Source organism: Tigriopus californicus, chromosome 10 (assembly GCF_007210705.1).
Source record: "Tigriopus californicus strain San Diego chromosome 10, Tcal_SD_v2.1, whole genome shotgun sequence".
Lineage (NCBI taxonomy): Eukaryota > Metazoa > Arthropoda > Copepoda > Harpacticoida > Harpacticidae > Tigriopus > Tigriopus californicus.
Genome location: NC_081449.1, coordinates 14,702,848 through 14,720,510, shown reverse-complemented (window position 1 = coordinate 14,720,510; position 17,663 = coordinate 14,702,848). Strand labels below are relative to the sequence as shown.

The 17,663-nt window shown below is 42.4% G+C and overlaps 2 protein-coding genes and 1 long non-coding RNA gene across 4 annotated transcripts; all 3 read right to left on the bottom strand.

Annotated features, from left to right (window-relative positions):
• Window positions 1-5,837: 5,837 nt before the first annotated feature.
• Window positions 5,838-9,465, bottom strand: LOC131888905 (uncharacterized). 2 transcript variants are annotated; one of them, XR_009374164.1, is made up of 3 exons: window positions 9,116-9,465; window positions 7,760-9,011; window positions 5,838-7,628 (listed from the first exon to the last, which is right to left on the bottom strand). It is a non-coding gene; the product is annotated as an uncharacterized LOC131888905 (long non-coding RNA). The 2 variants fall into 2 exon arrangements; XR_009374163.1 differs by having other exon boundaries at window positions 5,838-7,931; window positions 8,066-9,011; window positions 9,116-9,463.
• Window positions 9,466-10,017: 552 nt separating this feature from the next.
• On the bottom strand, window positions 10,018-11,427 carry LOC131888904 (serine/threonine-protein phosphatase 6 regulatory ankyrin repeat subunit C-like). Its single transcript, XM_059237853.1, has one exon. The coding sequence runs from the start codon at window positions 11,086-11,088 to the stop codon at window positions 10,342-10,344; it is 747 nt and encodes a 248-aa protein (XP_059093836.1). The 5' UTR covers window positions 11,089-11,427; the 3' UTR covers window positions 10,018-10,341.
• Window positions 11,428-13,148: 1,721 nt separating this feature from the next.
• Window positions 13,149-17,411, bottom strand: LOC131887780 (endoplasmic reticulum mannosyl-oligosaccharide 1,2-alpha-mannosidase-like). The gene is made up of 8 exons (XM_059236473.1): window positions 16,808-17,411; window positions 16,288-16,470; window positions 15,581-16,221; window positions 15,307-15,506; window positions 14,175-14,311; window positions 13,953-14,054; window positions 13,583-13,879; window positions 13,149-13,514 (listed from the first exon to the last, which is right to left on the bottom strand). The coding sequence occupies exons 1-8, from the start codon at window positions 16,901-16,903 to the stop codon at window positions 13,299-13,301; spliced, it is 1,872 nt and encodes a 623-aa protein (XP_059092456.1). The 5' UTR covers window positions 16,904-17,411; the 3' UTR covers window positions 13,149-13,298.
• Window positions 17,412-17,663: the final 252 nt, after the last annotated feature.

The window sequence follows — 17,663 nt, the reverse complement described above, 5'->3', positions numbered from 1 at the left end:
AGGAGATCGCCGACGGAGCGTGATTGTACTTAGAAGTAACCCTTTAGCAAAATGGATTCAGAGAGAACCACGAAGCAGTCTTCCCAATGTCATTTGAACGAAGGCTAGGATTTTCCATAAGGTTGTCTGCCTCCCACTTCTTTCCACAGAAAACAATAGTCCGATTGTAATATTCAAGAACATGAACTTTGTCGGGTTCACCTTTTCCATTCACTTTTCGTTCAACAATCACCTCAAATCTGCAAAAACCAAGGCCAGGGTCAGCATCGAATACACGTGCTGAACTTCCCATCAGGATTCTTCCTGTTCCGATAGTCCTTTAACTCTTCCCAATCTACATCACCCCAATCTTCCTCTACGGCCAACACCTTTAGCTTCCCAACTTCATCAAGGGCGGAATCAGACAAGAGATCCTTAATCTAGACCACCCCATCTTTTACACTAATTAAGAATGTCTTGACCTAGGACTGCCCTTACCCATCAACTCTTTAACTCTACACTATTTCATATCATGCTCATTGTAATCTAAAGTTCTTGACAAGTATGTGATATCTATGTATGTGATATAAAGGAATAAATCTTAACTGAAACGCCTGGTGGAAATGGATACGTTGAAAGCTGCGAGTCTAAACAAATCATAATATATTTTGGTGTTTGAAAGTTCCATTATTAGTTGCATCAATCTTGAGTTAGGAGTTCAAACGAAAAAAAAGTTTGCTATCAATTTTATCAGAAATTGAAACTACTGTCAAAACTTTGGCGTCACGATTTCATAAAAGACCATAAAACACTGCACAAAAGAGTTCGAAGAGATACATTCATCAAGAACATTAAAAACAAGCAAAGACTGGTTTGAATCGAAATGTCTTGTATGCGCATAAAGATATATTTTGGGGGATGATTAAAAAGTCTGTACGGCAAAAACATGCCATGTACCTCCTTTTTTTCAAAAACTTTACGCGAACTCGGTACTGAAACGTTGAACGAGTTGTGAAAGCATATCAAATTCAAATTATTGAAGCGCTCAAGAAAGGGAAGCAAAAAGTCTCAATCATGTCAATAGTACATATATATATATCATTGGCATGAGTTTACTCGAGAGGTTATCTTGTCGTCTATAAATGCAAGTCCGAGGTGAGACTGTTTTCTTTTTTCGTTGAATGGTACCATCGTCTAAAAGGAACTCTATGTTCTGTCTTTGATTGCACTTTTTAAACACCTAGTTTGGATTAAGACGATTTTGTGGTGCTACTTGACACGAGAACTAGAAACTAGATTGGCCAATAGGTCTATTGGTTTTTCTTGCTCAGACATGCTCAGCCCAGACATGGGTCGGGTCAACTCGATCATGAGCCAGCTCGGACATGGGCTGGCTCGGATTTGGCCCAGCTCAGACTTGACTCAAAATATCAACCCGATCAACCCAGCTCAGCTCGAAACCTGTTTTTTTGCCCAGCCCAGCTCGTGCGGTGGAAACTGTCAACCCAGCTCAGCTCAAAATGAGCCACCTTCTTCTTACCTCAGCCCAGCCCCAAAATTCTTGACTCATTACATCTCTAGTTTTTAACCCCTCATTGAAGTCCACTTGGAGGCAGAGATTGTTGTCGCCGTGCTTGAATACGGGAAATATGATTGCTCTGACGATATCAGAATCAAACCGCGGGCTGGGTTTGTGGTTGCTCGTCTGCCCCAATGTCGACTCTTCCTGGCCTTTTAGGCCTGAATTATAATAACGAGTTTTCTAGTATGATGGCCAGATGAGAAAAAATCATTGAGAGTATGCTGTCGTGATTAGTGGGTGTCCTTAGAAGTCGTGTGAAATATACTTTGTTACAATTTTAATATCTCACGTTGATTAAGGGTCGTAAGACAAGAGTATGCGATGAAGAGAAATCTTCAACGCTTTATTTGGTCCTTCGAGCCGGATCCTTGATTGTCGAGATTCATCCAAATTTCCAAACCGGGACAAGAGTGAATACAGTTCCAAATTCCAACTGTAAGACTCTTAGTGGCATATCAAGCATGGCAAACTTCCCAGAAAGTTCGTCATTTGACCAAAAAGGATGCAAGGTGGACATAGCGGGAAAAAAGCGATCTATTACTAGACAAATTGCGAATCTGGAGAGGGACCTAACGGCTGTTCCACCAGTATCACGAACGGGGTTAAGAGTCCTTGCAGAACGATTGAAGTCAACATTGGATGAATTGTCATCATTGATGACCACTTTCCTCGGCAATGTGAGAGAAGAAGAGGAACGTGAGGTAATGGAACAAAAGTTGAAGTATGAGACCAATTGGGTCTCAAAATCGGTGGCATTGGTTCAGGAACATGTCGAAGCAAGAGCCGCGGAACCAAGCACGATCTTTGGAAGTAAAGAACTAAACTTCAACAATATCGGGAAGGAGAACGTTTACGCCTCTAGGAAACAAGAAATGCAAACAATCGGGCAGTTGAGATTGCCAAGAATAACTTGGAACGAGCCATTGATGATGAGAGAAGATCTCAAGCCCAATTAGAGGAATTACAGTTGGGAAGTTGAGTTGGAGATTTTGACGGAGAAGAGATACCCCCAAAAGAACCTGAGGCAGATGGAAGGATGGGTCGGTCCCACGTGATCTAACGTGATCCCAAAAGATCATCTTGAATGACTAGGACGATTTGTCAATTGTGAAGGCTATCAACAGCATTATCAATGGCAGAATTCACTTTGGAGGAGATTACCTCTGTGGAGGAATTCACTGGGACGGAGTTTAACATGGTGGTGTCTAACATGGCGGAGATTGCCGTTGGCGGCGTTTATCATGGCGGAGATTGCCGTTGGCCGAGTTTATCATGGTGGAGATTGCCGTTGAAGGAATTTACCATGGCGGAGATTGCCGTTGGCGAAGTTCACTATGGCGGAGTTTACTGTGGAGGAGTTCAATGTTGGCAGATATAAATTTTGGTGGAATTCACTGTGGCGGAGTTTAACATGGTGGAGATTGCCGTTACACTTCTTTACGCATTCACTTAAATTTTAAATTCAATCCATACAACTTTTCTCGAAGACTTTCCTTTAAATGCCTTTTTGGAGAGTTTTAGATACGATTATATATAATTCTGAGCTATTTTGAGATCATGCAAAAAGTGAAAAATGGTCTTTTACTTTGGTGATATTGGAAACCGAATTGTATCTACGTATATCATACGACGGGCATTTTGGTTCTAAAAATGATGAAAATTGGACTATTAAATCCAATACACCAAGTAATGGTGGTTAAACAGATGATATTATACTTTTTAATTAGGACTAATTAAATGAGGTCCCAATTTCTATCGGATAGGTTTTTGAAACATTTTGTTGTTTTATGTGGACTAGAATACCATGAAGCCAGAAACCAAAATTTTTTAACCATCATATCCGCCATTTGAATTAGTGAAGGGATTGTAGTTATGGATTACTTCCGGCACCGGAGTTCGAATTCACGACACCAGGGGAGAGAATTCTTACGTTGCTTGCGCTGCTCATTAGACCGCTCGACTATACCAGAATTAATTTATCATGGAGATTCCTATCAAACTATATTGCAGGCTAAAGTTCCTCTCCCCTTGGTATTACGGCACTTTTGTGCAGTAATGTATTGATGTATATAGGGAATATTCTTTAATATTTGGCTTATTTGTTGATATTATTCATTGACGATACAACAACTATTCAATAGGGAGAATAGCCCTGTATCATTGGCATTAGAAATCTCATAAAGACTCTCCGCATGACGTGGGTGGTATAATTTAGCATTGAGGCTCATCCAAGGTTTGGCATTACTAAGTCTTAAGATGTTGGTAGGCAAAAAGATGTTGAGTGATTTCATTCAAAATTTGCGAGGTCACGAAATGCTTTGCCCAAATGAGAAGAGGTGGCTGGTATCCATACAAAGAAAACTGCCTTCAAAACAAAATCAAGATCATATCAGCAAAAACCTTGGAGGTATTGGCATCCAATCTTTCGAAGACTAACAACGAAACACTTGGATTTGAAGCAATAACGTTGGCCATCAGAGGAACACAATGTCTTTGATGATCAAAGAAAAATTGCAGCAGATCATCATTGTCCATAGTGCAAAAACACCCTCTGTAGAAGCTGTTACTCAGGCCCAGATGGAAAACGTCAATCAGTGACAAGAAGATGGTCAATGGGGCATTCCACGTCAAGGCAACAGGGTCAAAATGTTGAAAGTGAAATGCCATTATAATAAGCCACGGACTTCTAGAGATGTGGACTGCGAACGGAAGGAAAAATGGAGTGCTCCAAATGAGCACTCCATACGACCACAAGATCTTGTTGAATAGATGGACTTGGCAAATTTGAGCCCAAACCTATGTTTACGGAACTCAGGAGACATGATAAAATTCATTTTGTCAACAATACATAAAATTCGAATTTTCGGCTTGCTCTTGGTCAGCTACATAGGTTTTGACAACAAAACTTTGAAACGATCCACTTTACAAGTTGATACATCGGAACCAGCCACGCAACAAGAACAGGAAAACGACGCAACCTACTCTCAATCCCAATCCCGTCAGAACCTCAATACCAAGAATAATGAACAGAGATCCCGATTGCGCTACCATTGGATCGAGAACGACCATCGGGATCAGATCATCGAGTACAGTCCTGCCGGGGTTAGTATCTATCTATATATGTTGACCACTATGTACTTACATATAATACGACGAAATATACTTAGGTTCCTACCTATCATATTTGGGGTGCGATATCACACAAGTAAATGATAAAAAATGGCTTACCTTTAGTTGAGGAGATCTACGTTTCTTACTTTATTACTTTACTTCGAAAAGTGGCTCAGGTTTGCTTTGACCAAGAGCAGGCTGATTTGGAGGGAAGCTCGTTCGCAGGCCATATTTCTAGTTGTCTTTGTCTTGGATAATTTTGAACTAAGTTAAGCAAACAATGCTTTTCGGGAAGTTTTGTAGATTTTTCGGTTGCCCACAGTCCCATAGTCGCAATCAAAGTCATCCAAAAGTTTTCTGATGACTGGGAATATCCTGAAGGGCATTTTAAAAAAAGGTCAATAATCTACAAAAAAAAATATTTTCAACATGGCTTCATATTGAATCTGGGGTTTTCATACGATACTGCAGAGGAGAATTAAGCTAAAGCCGAGATCTTCCGTATCTAAACTTACTTGAAGTATAGCTCACTTTCTTAAAATTATCATTTTCACCGTTGACGTACCGACCAAGACTTTGGAGCTTCACAATGGCGACAAATTTAAATGGCCCGCCGTGTAGCTGTGGTCAATATCGTAATTTATGACTCATTTCATTTAGATCCTGAGCAAATCACTCGTTATAAATCTATGCAAAGCTCAGTGATCTCAGGTCTGTCGATGAGTCCAAGATCACAATTATTACCCAATATGGTTGTGCCTATTATATCTCAATATTGTGTGTGATCCACATTGCAGTTCCGAACCTATCAGCCATCTTGTGAAAAAGCCTCTTTTCTCATGAGAACTCCCTCGATGGAATTGGAAATGGGCATTTCTCTCGAAAACACCAACATCCAAGTAGATCGAGCTGAGGGGTGCCTTCGCTGAGAATTTCGAAACAACTTTAGCTGGATTCTTCCATGTTCAGCTTACCCCTCTCGTCTAGTGAGACGACTGCCACAGTGGGTCAAAAGCCCTTTTGAAGGCTAACAGTCATATCATAACAAATCTTGATAGTTATTAGCTATAAATGCGATTAATTTGAGCCAGTTTTCAATAAATCAATCATGCCAAAATTACTCCTTATGTTTTTGCGAGGCAGAAGACTGTTATGATATTTCTCTCAATACTTGATAGGGCTTTTTGACCACCGTGGTGAGACGGGTGAGACGAGACGACGATTTCCCTGGCTGAAGCCCCCCAAACCAATTGTACCAGACCGGGTAACCAAGGCTTTGGGGCCACCACAAAGAAGAATCTGAGCACTCAGGTAGAATTGTGCGGCCTGCTCTCATGTATAGGACGTCCTCTAGGTACTCGTACGTATTTCTTTACGTATTACTGGCTTGGTTGTTCTTGTTGGTCTTGCTGGCTGCTTGACTGGCTCACTTGCTTGTTGATGGGGATTCTCTAAGACGCCTTTCATGAAAAACAGGAGCGTGGGAAAGATCATTGCCGCTCGGACATTGAGCCCTTCAACCTTCGTCATCACTCTGTATCACTAGAACAAAAAATCCACAGATTACCTGTGGAAATGCAATCAGTGTTTGTCACCATTACACTCGGGTCTAAAAAGCCAAACTTGGGAACGATATTCAATTATATGCATGCATATTGCCCTTGTCATCGACTTAAAGGTCGATCCATTTTTTGGGCGGAATATTGCTATGTGAGATTAGCATCTAATCCTGGTGTCTGAATTCGCCATCATTTACGATGATGGTTTTTGAGTCTTTGACCCATGTGCTTAATACGGTAGCAGAGAAGTTGGGGGAAGAAAGATCTTTAAAGATGCTTGGGATGCGTAAGATGGTAGAATTATTGCGGATCCTTCTCCTCAGAGTATTAAATCGCAGACACTCTCATCACACTGTCAGAAAAATGTACGTTGAACCGTATTTGTACGTTCAGTGCTCAAAGAAGCTGGGGGGACTTATTTTTCATTATCGTCCTATTCTTACATGAAGCATATTGTGAGAGAAACAATATTTAGGATTAAACATGTTTCACAACAGTGTGATTGCAAAGAAATGGAAGGCTAAGGGTCAACTTAAAATTACAGGGTAGTGTCTAGAAAATTAAGCAGAATTCTTCGTGGCCAAGGGGAAAAAGCAGGCTTCAGAAACATGCAAAGTGGTTTTTCATTGAAATGCCCTCCAGGCTCTGTTATAATATCTCTTCAATCTATGCAACCCAGAAATTAGATTTAAAAGGATCCTAGATAGTATGAAGATAGGTCTATAAGCCATAGAACTCAAAGGTTTCGAGAACATATCACAAGAATAAAACAGACAAGTCTTCAAAGTTGGTTCTCCAATGGTTTCAAATGGTTTAATTATAGGCTAAATTTAGCTGTCAACCTAAGCTTCACTTTTGCGTCCTCGGCTAAACCCACCCCACCACCACGAATACAAGGGTGATTTGGGTTGACGGGCAAAAATAACCGCACCGCCCAACCTCCTGGATGGGTATTCTTGTAATCATTGGGTTGGAAGGGAAAAACTGACTTTTTTGCCCTGGATGACTAACATATTTTGTTTAATTCCACAAGTTACCAGCTGTTCGGCTAGAGATTCAGTTTTCAATTTTCATGTCCAAGATATCTCCGACAACTTCTCCAAGGACAACCAACTATCTCTCATTGTTAGGATTGAACTTTAGTAATTGTCCAAATAGGCCGAGGTTCAAAGGTATTTCAACGAGATTTTGAACACACTTGACAGGCAGTGCTCGAACCCGTTTTCCAGTCCAAAGTCACCAATTATATCCCTCGATAACTCCATCCAATCAACCCATTATTCGTCTGTCATCAGAAGATCTCTTTCGAATCATTGGCGAGCGAGAGACCAAGGAGACGAACCCACTCTCATCACATTGCTCTCGTCAAGGATGCCATCCGGAGGGATCAATTTCAACTGAAAGAGATTGACAAAACAGTGGAAGTTCGGGACGCGTCCAAGACGGTAGAGAAGTAAAAAGGTAAAGAAGCCCAGAAGCGATGTTCTCGTCTTTGCTCGCGGCCAAGTGATGGTTGCTTGGTGCCTACCTGACTGTTAGCTACCTCACTAGGCACTTGGTGGTTGGCTTGAAATCCAGAGGAACATTCACAATGGGTCGATTGTAGAAAATGGTTGCTCAACGGATCGTTTCAGGTTTGGCCGTGGGAATGAAACGATGCTTTAAGTCAGCTCAAACAGCTCATTCTCAATCAGCAGTTTCTAGTAAAGTTTTGGATATGCAAAGGAGGTGAGATAGCGAGAGAGTCAGTAAGTGATGATGTAATGTAAATACATCCTTATTCTCCAACAAAGAAAAAAAATAGAGGAGTCCGTGGGAAAAAACTTAAACCTACAGATTGACTTGGCCGGGTCGGTGCACTTAAGTCGAGATAATGCCTTGGATTTCACCTGGGAGCTAAACGAGTTGAACCTCAGGAGGAAAAGAAAAATTCATTCAAGAGAGACTGACACAAAGAACAAACGCCGGGCAGAGATCTGCTATGTACTTCATTCTCACTTTTCCAAAACTTGTTGTATATTCCTATCCCCTGGTACTCTAGGTCACGTGTGCAGAAGGCGTAAACAGCTCTGGCAACAAGAGGTGAAACAATTGTCAAGGCATAAAATGTAGAAACCAGTTTTGAGTTCACTCCGTTGCAATATGGGAAACAAGTCGGGTGTCTTGTAAGTTGAAAAGTGACCAAACTCTGATCTTGTAGGAGGAGATCTAATTTCGATCTCCCAACGAATCCTGGTCCAAATTGTATTCCAAGAGCTCATATTTCTTGAGAATCATTCCCTTCTGTCCATATGTGCCCGAACAATGGATGGAGTCTCTTCATTTTGTGAATTTTGATTATGCTGGCTCATTTGGGATATAGATATTGTTTGCCCACCCAAAAGAGTCGACGACGACGATTCCAGAGGAAATGGGTTTCTGGGGAAACTTGACTTGCAGAATGAAATCAATTTCCTGTCACCCCCCGTCCAAGGCAATTGCTTTGAAAAGGCAAGGTCCATGCTTCATGATAAAAAATATCCCTCATAGTTCAAGTTTTCCAAGTCGAACGAACAATAGCACCCTCTAAATTCGCTTATAAAGAGGGGCATTTGGCTTGAAATAATTTCTTTTGTGTATGATGTCCACCATGGCCTCAAGCACGATCTTTTATCGACACAAATATCACTCCCAAATTCCACACCGTGTCCATTATGCTCAATCATCAATCGCACGGGTGCATGAATTCCTTTTAGCTCAAAGAATTCTTGTCAGCTTTGGAGCTTCTCAACATGATGGAACTAGAAACATAAAACGTGTGTGGAAGATTAAACCATGGTTAAAAGAGTGCCCAATTTTTAAGCACGATCAAACAATATCCAAATGCCACCCGTCTTGTGCTTACTGGTCGGCGTCAATCTGAGTCGAGAAAATTCCCAACAACCTGGAATAGTTCACAAAGGAGCAGGTTTTCCGGGATTTTGGTGGCTAAGAGAAAAATTCTCTTCACATCCAAAAGATTTTTGTCTTTTGGAGGGAATCCAGAAGCAAGCAAGCAAGCAAGGGTTATAGCGCGTCGTAGCACTCCGTTTCCCAGCAGTGGTTAGAGTTTCAAAACAACAATAAGCGCACATAGTTTCGGCTCACAGTTTGCTCAATCGGAATAGAAGGCGTCCCAATGAGCATCCTTGAGACAGGTTGTGAGGGTTCCTGAGCGCGTCAGTGCCAAAGAAGACGAGTTCTTTCAACCTGGATGGAGCTCCATCCACTCGTCTGCTCGAGGAGAAGGGGGGGGGAAAGAGGAGAGTACTGCTCCCTTAAGAACGCCCCACCTTCTCTTCCCTTAGCCCTCATCCCCTTTGGCGGGTCATTTCTGGCTGCTCCCTTCCTCCCTAGCCCTCTTTACCTTGAGAAATAAGCTGAAGTTTGGACTAGCTATCGCAACATCCACTCGAATTTTTAGAGAGTAAAAATCTAAGAGAAGATTGATTTTTTGACCTCCTACGGTACCGAGATTCTTCCCTTGGCGTAAATGATCAATCTTGGTTAATCTGGAGGGGGAATCTTGATTTTTTTTCCAAGAAACACGACACGTGGTCTCCAACAGTCAACGAACAGCCTGAGCTTTTCTTCCCCGGACATGGCACCAAAGTCAAAAATTCCTCACGTGATTACACCCTTGTGGGCTGATGCCAATATGCCTACTGTACGATCTCGATCTCGTTTTATATGACCTTATGTATATCAGATCGACTGTCGCTTGAATGCTAAACAATAAGGGGGTAGATAAATTTGAATCGTAAAATATGCTTAGAATAAGTGGTATATTTTGAACGAGACAAGTTGATAAGTTGTAACATTTATATTACGTTCAAGTGTTGATATTGGTTCATGAGTTACGGGTTGGTTTTCTGCCAACCCATAGCTGGGATGGTGACATCTCTCCATGGATCCAAGATCAGTTTTTGAATACAAATGCAATATCGGCACATGGCACAGGTCTGACACATGTTTTAAGTCAAGTAAAGAGAATCAACTCAATTGCTGAATGAATCTTAACGTAGGGCGCTGAAGGATGAAGATAACATTATCACATCTGATATCTCATCAGGAGTTATTATGAAGGTCCGGCTACCGTTTGCCACTCCTCAAAATGTATGACATGATATGGGTGTGACCTGCAAATGAGGCAATATGAAGGTTCGACCATCCTTCTTTTGTCCGTAGACGTGAATCAGCCCCGAACTGGATCATGAGTTTGACCAAACCCAAATGGCCGGACATGACAAAATGCTGCAAGGGTGTTCGACCTTCCTCGTTGTACTTGTTGAGATCAATGCTATGGGAATGAAGTTGGAGAATCTGATTGATTTCCCCAGGATCGCCCTTCTCCACGGCGTTTTGAAAGCGACTCTGGATCTGGGTGTCGAATTCTGAGCGATGGGTCGCTTTAGGTACAGTGGTCTTCAAGTTCGGTATTGTGCGGGCATATTTGAATTGGAGAGGCTCGTTGTCATTGGGTTGGGTAAAATTACGTTTTCTCGAAGAGACACTTTCCACGGAAGACGCACCTGACACAGACGATGCAACCGACATTGATTCACTGGTCAGGGACTCACTATCGACATCCGAGAGAGTACCAGGAGATGGGACCGGTGATCCATCTGACATGGACATTGCAGAGGCAGATGCCGAAGACCCGATTGAACTGGCTGGAGAAAGAGCTTCTTCATCGTCCTCCTGAACCACCACAGGTTTATGCTCTTCAAGACACTTTAGATCAGTTCCAAGGTTATCAAGCGCCTGGACCTTCTGATCATCTAGTCTTTGCAAGCTGGCCATGGTTCCTTCACACAATAAACTTCTTCTTAGGTACATTAACGCCCATTCTTCATATTAGTCAGCATTAAGCAGAGAACGTTCTTTTTATAAATAAAAATTCACTGAGGTCCCACTATTCTCCCCTGGAGAACTCCTTTCCTCCAGCCCTGGAAGATCGCACTCTACTGAGCCTCGATGTGCTTCCCAACCCTTATCCGCTGATACAGCTGCTCTTCGTTCTCGATCTCAGGGCGCAGGATGCACCCGTCCTTCCAGTAATTCTTTAGTATCACCTTTCCATCCGCACACACAGCATTGGCGGTATCGGATAGGCGACCAGTCAACCTAGTCCTCCCCCTGGATTTGCGCTTCAGTCAGGCTTCTTTTCTTCTGGCCGAGAGGAAGAAGTTGTATGCAGCTCGCAAGCCGTGAACTCTATCCAGCAAGAACAAGATCTTACCGAAGTTGCTGCCAAGCCCAAAGCGAAGCTAAGCGAAGCTAGTATCTAGAGGGAGGCTTGAGGTAGTCCAACTCGCCCAAAACTCTGTCAGAGCGTCATCTCGCCAGAGCTCTGGTTTTGGGTTTCTTCGACCCGGGTCTTTGTCGTCTTCAGTCCAAGCGGGTTCAATCACTAGCTTGACAAGGGACCCTTTTCGGTTGAGGATGTCCATAGTGAGTTCAAAGCCATCTCCACTGAAATTCATCCACCACCTGTGTTATCGCTTGCCGGTTGGCGAGTTCCTCCATCCAGACAAATATCGAGGGAAGGGCCAGGTTCCATGGGCAGAGCAGAGTCAGAGCTTAACGACTTGGAAAACGAGGGTTTGAGGTGGTGGTGGTGGCTTCTTCTTGTTCATCTTCCAGAGTGCAAGTCAAAAAGTTTGATTGAAGCTCGTTCCCATCAAGCATCAATTTATCGACATCCTTGGTCAAGTTGTTTGCACGATGATACTTCTTGACCGACAGATTTTGTGCATTCCATCTCATTTTGTCCAAATAAGGATGGTATTGTTGGATGAGTTTAGATCCTTGACCTCAAGTTGCCAGATAACTTTTTGTCTTCGAAGTCTCATTGACGTGGCGTGGGAAAAATCTTATCTTTTCCGTTCGGGAGATTTACTTGCCACTACCTTTACCCCTCAACATACGCATTTCATTGTTCACAAACTTATCAAGCACAATTTGGAAATCTTCTCGAGATTTGAGCATTTGCGAGATACAACCAATATTGAAACAAGGCCTCCTTTTGACACGTTGATATCTAATCAGATTCAATCTCATCATGTTTTTGGGTTAGCTCAAGTTTATTGTAACTAGGTTGGCGTCAGATTCCCACGCTCGATTCTTACTTTTCAAATTAGGGCCCCAAGTTTTAGGCCTCTTGGCTGCCATCTCGTCTCCGTGAAGATGAGATGATAGTAGATTGCAGTGGGCAAAATGCACGCATTGGTCCCATTGAAAGGGATTTAATTCGCCATCTTATTGATGGCGATGCAATAGAACTATCCGTAAGAAAATCTAGCACATGTTTGGCATTCTACGGGAGGATCAAAGACACGAGCAGAATTCGGGGGCTATGTTGTGAAGAAATAACTCAATCTCGTTGCCAGTCTCTATAGAGTCCCAAGGTCTTGGAATTGACGGCCATGCGTTCAGCAATACCACCGATTGCTCAAACTCACTCCGTCCGAAATAGGAGTTCATTATCGAGCTGTGACCATTTCTGATACCCCTGGCAATCAGTCCTACGAATTCCAGAAAGGCGGTTTCGGCTTTTGACTTCCAAGGCGCGATCAAATTAAGATAAGCCCATAGATGAATGACTTAGACCTAGGAAACAGACAGAAATTGTCTTGTATTCTTCTTCCATAATGTGACGTTGGTAATAATTTGCTCTCAAATAGCGCAAAGCTTGACACTATCATTTCTGCTTCGTTGGCAGCATTCAAGCCTGTTGTACGAATGTTAATGCTGGAGAGGCAAGCAAGATCTTCATTCTGTAGCATCAGGGATATTTTGATCCAAGGCGAGTTTAACCTAGGGTTGTAAGCTTATAGTGCAAGTAAGTTAAGACTGATTAGAGTATCAAATGAGCTCCTAAGAAGGAAGGACAGGAGTTTGATTGGGACTTCAGTACGAATTTATTTGCGAATTAAACCGCCTGAATTGACAAATATCACAGAGAGGACATGCTTGAAAAATAGAAAGCCAAAATGAATATGTTACTGGATGTGACATGAGACAATTGTTTGGATAGCATTGTTCTTCTAGTACGACCTTATAGGCAATGGATGGGCCTCCGTGTTGAAAACCCATCGATCGAGATCAATCTCATGGCGGTCAGCAAAGAGGAGGTATAAATATTTGAGAGTTTCGCCAAGGAAGTAGGACTCCATCATATCCTTGGGTCTAATATCCACGGCATTTTTCACATTACCAATGGTAGTATACCCATTCCTCACTTTGGTGTATTTCTCGATACCCTGTAACAGCCCCCCGATCTTAACAGTTATCTCTATCAAAAAGGTTCAATGAAGGCAATCTATCAAACCTGGAAGATCTTCCAACCCCAATCCTGGTAGGTGGTGTTGCCCGTGAAGTAATAGAGGTAATAGAGGCCTTCGATGGTCTCTGGGCGAAGCAAATAATGTGCGTCGTTGGATTTGACATAAAAATCCATTTGCGAGGCCGAATCCGAATTGAAGTAGGTGATTTCCGCGGCCAAATGCGTGGGTTGGCGGGCAAAGGTCAAGTAACAAGTATAGGCTAATTCTTCAGCAATTACAAGGTGATCTTTGGACAAGCCATTGTGCACTCCAAGGGCTAAGGTTCCCGGAAGGAAGCATGTCTAAAGAGATTTTTAAAAATGTCGGTGAGGGGCAAGCTCAAGATCAATTGAGAATGGCCGGCATTCATTTTACCAATTCATCCATTTTAGGCTTGAAGGAGCGTCCACCGCTAAGGATTTCCCCGAAGTACAATAGATTGTTGGGCACGGTTCGTTTGGCTAAGCGATGATTCATCTGAAAGCAGCACGTATCAGACATGAATAAATGGATGTCTCTGATGTGGTAATTGAGTCAGCAACTAGACCATGTATTATCTATTCATTCATCTGAGAAGAGTGCAGGTTTTATACTTACACCTTGTATGGAGGTCACGTAATCTTGTTTGAGGTATTCCTGCGTTTTGCCCGTTTGGATCCACTGCTTTAACAAGTACTCATAGTAAGAATCACCTCTGGCTCCCAAGGTAATGGTGGATTGGGCACGAAACTTCCCTAGGAGGAATATTTCAGTTGTGTAATGGCTATACAATAGTTATGTCATCAAGGATACTGGAAAATCTAGTATCAATGGTCGAAATTTGTGGGGTTTTTTTCTCATGTCTCATTGGTGACGTTATGAACCTTAATCGATGAAAAGGGGTAGGCGTTTTTACAAGTGAATGGTTAAATTATGATGGGAACTAATCTGATCGCCCATGACGCCAATACGTGTAATAACTCCTAAACCAGTAGAAACAATTTTTGTGTACCTGTACGATTTCTCACTAAAATAATCGAATAGCAAATAATAATAATGAAAATAAGTTGGCTTTCTGTCGATTTAAAGAATGCATTTAAAATAAGATAAAAAAAATTGATCAACCTTTCCTCTGAAGTCACCACAATATAACAGGAAAAAGAAATGTACCAGAGAATTTAGGGTCAATTCTAAGTGACCGTAGAGGCTTAATGTGCGTTTTGAGAGCCCCTTCAAGCCCTCGAGAATCCAGGCTAGTTAAAACAATGAAGTCCACATCTCTTCTTTCTCGGGCTCCTTCGTTGTTTAATTTGCTTCCCTCTAATATTTTTTTAGGGAATTCGTAGGCCTTACTCTCCCAAAAGCATCTTTCAAATCAGACTTGGACAAATTCTTAAGTAGCATTCCAGATCAACCCTACTTTCAAGGACTAGCTCGATCTGCCAATTCAAACTATTTGGTACACCAAATATCGTGTAAAGATTCAAAGTTAATAAATAGACGAATCATAACCTTTCATTTTAATAGTGCTGGTTAGAAAAGCCCGTAAAAAAAGAAACCAAACCAAAAAAAAAGAATTACACTGAATATCAAAAATAATTTCAGCGACCTCTTTTGAATGTATTTCTTGTTTAAATTTACAACTTAACGCATTGATGATTAGTTTGATTCATCACATGTCATCTTATTGCATGATCAAGTGAAAGTGTGAAAAATAAAATATACGAAGAAATGACCATATCCATCTTACCCGTGTTTGCGTTGATGAAGATCGGGACCAATCCTTCCGTTTTTGGAAGATCGTGGATTTTCTTGGACACATTCTCCGCCGCATCTTCGTACGTGTTGATACCCGTGCATCGAGACAAATCTCGAAACTCCAATTGAATCGTGGACACCTCAGATGTGCTACTATCCGAGCTCCATTGGGGGACATGACCTCGACTGGACCTGGTTCCCAAAGTAAAACAATCCGGCTCATTCATCAATTGGTCAATTTATCTGTCTCTTTCCTAGACTCAAACCTGAGATTGACGTCCGAATATGGAATGCCCGTGGGAGATGAGAACGCGCCCATGAGACGATCACCCAAGTCCTTGGCCTTGTCCACGAACATGGCGTCTCCACTCAGATGGAACGCTCCCAGAAGACCCCCAAGAACACGAATCGTGGTCTCGAAAAAGTTGACATCCTTGTTCACCCCGAAATCTAACGTGCTTTCCACCCAATCTCGGGCTTCCCGGAACTCGCTTTGCAAATTCATGATCCACATTGTGTCCAACGAGTCCACGATGGTCAAGCCCAGACCGAACCAGTTCTGGGCCGATTTCGAAATGGGTCGCAGGTGATCGTGACCCCAAGCATAGGTGCGATAGCCTTTCCACGCGTGTTGGAAGGCCTCGACCACAGCTTTTTGCCGTTCATTCTGAGGTCCTTCGAACTTGAGAGATTTCGCCTGCTGGCCATTATGTGGATCATCATCGTCTTTGTCCTCGCCCGCCTGATTGCTATCGTTGCCGTTTTCTTCGGGTGCGTCCACTCCTTCATTATCATCATCATCGCCATGATAATCGTCGACTGCCTCTTGGGCCATGTTTTGTTTCTCGTCCACGGGGACTTGAATGGCATTGTGGACCCGTTCCACTTTGTTCAACGCCTTCTTTTGCTTGATCATAGGAAGACCATAATCAAACATTTGGGTTACTCGTCAAGGAAATTTAATGAATCTCACTCGAGTATCGTCATCCAATACGGCGGAAAGAGGCATCTCAGGAGCTTTGGGATCGTATTGAGTGAGGTCTGGAATCCGCATGGCTTCATCTCGCATCATGTAGGAATAGAGGACGATCACGGCTAAAACTGTTATGATCATATAACAAATGCTCCGTTGGCATCTCGAGAGCCGTTTCCAGGTCTAAAATGCGAGAGGAGTGACTTTTAGGTGAATTAACAGTTCAGATCAGGTTCACATGTAAGTGCATGCTTACTAAACAAAGGTATTCAAGACTCTTGGATGACATTGGAATAAGAAACAAAGTGTTCTGAATTGCTTATAAGACCAAAACATTCCAGTTCACACTTCGCAAGATTAACATGCTTGGAAGAACACTTACAATAAGAATAATGATCTTCTCTGTCAGATCCTGATCCTAAGCTATGTGGAACGAGAAATCTCAAAGATGGATCGTCTTCATTTTTAAGGCCTGCTTGTCAAAGAATCAATATTCCAATGCATCAAAATAAATGATTACCCGCCAAAGAGAAACCGTCCGAGAATTGAGCCCACGTGGTTGGAGGGACTCCAGAGAGCCACCCGTAGGAGGTGTGGCAAGATACATGGCTGCCATTGATTCCAAGCCACTGAGAAACGGAGCCGAAGCTCATGAGCTCAACGAAAACACTCCGGAATGGGTAATACAGTAATGTAGGATGATAATGGATATTACAAAGCCTCATTTATTGCGCAATTCAACCAATCCTTCACATCGATTGGTCTTCTCTTATCTGAGTGTGAGAGTGCTATGTGTCTTTAGTTGCCTAGTACACTAGCACAATTGTCCTGTACAAGTATTGAATTTAGAAGCGTCAAGATAGTGTGTTTGATCAAGAAGTCAGTGACAGCGGGGCCAGGAGAAAGTACGACACGGCAGTGCAGAATGACAGCGGGTCTGGGCACTGAACTCTAAGCTAGGACCATGAGAAAATTCCCATAAAAAGATCCGAGTAAAAAAGTTAAAAAAGAGGTGAAATATAATTCCTATGAAGTGAACACGAATCGGGCTCAAAGAGAATGGATATGAAAAAGGGCTGGCGGGTTGCATTTGTGTTTTTTGGCAGAGGATTACGATTGATATGTTTTGTTTTTTTAGCAAAGATTAGACCGGAATATGTTCTGATTATTTAGTATCTTTTATGTCATGGCAGCCAGTGATTTAGGAAGAACAGCGATTCAGGGTGACGGAGAAAGTACACTCGCCAGGTGACTGCTTATTCCATTCTAATCAAAGCATACTCGTCCACCAGCCATGTAACAACACCAAACTTCACCGACATTATGGATATGAATACAGTTATTATTGTTTGTATGCCATGGCGGCATCTTCGCAT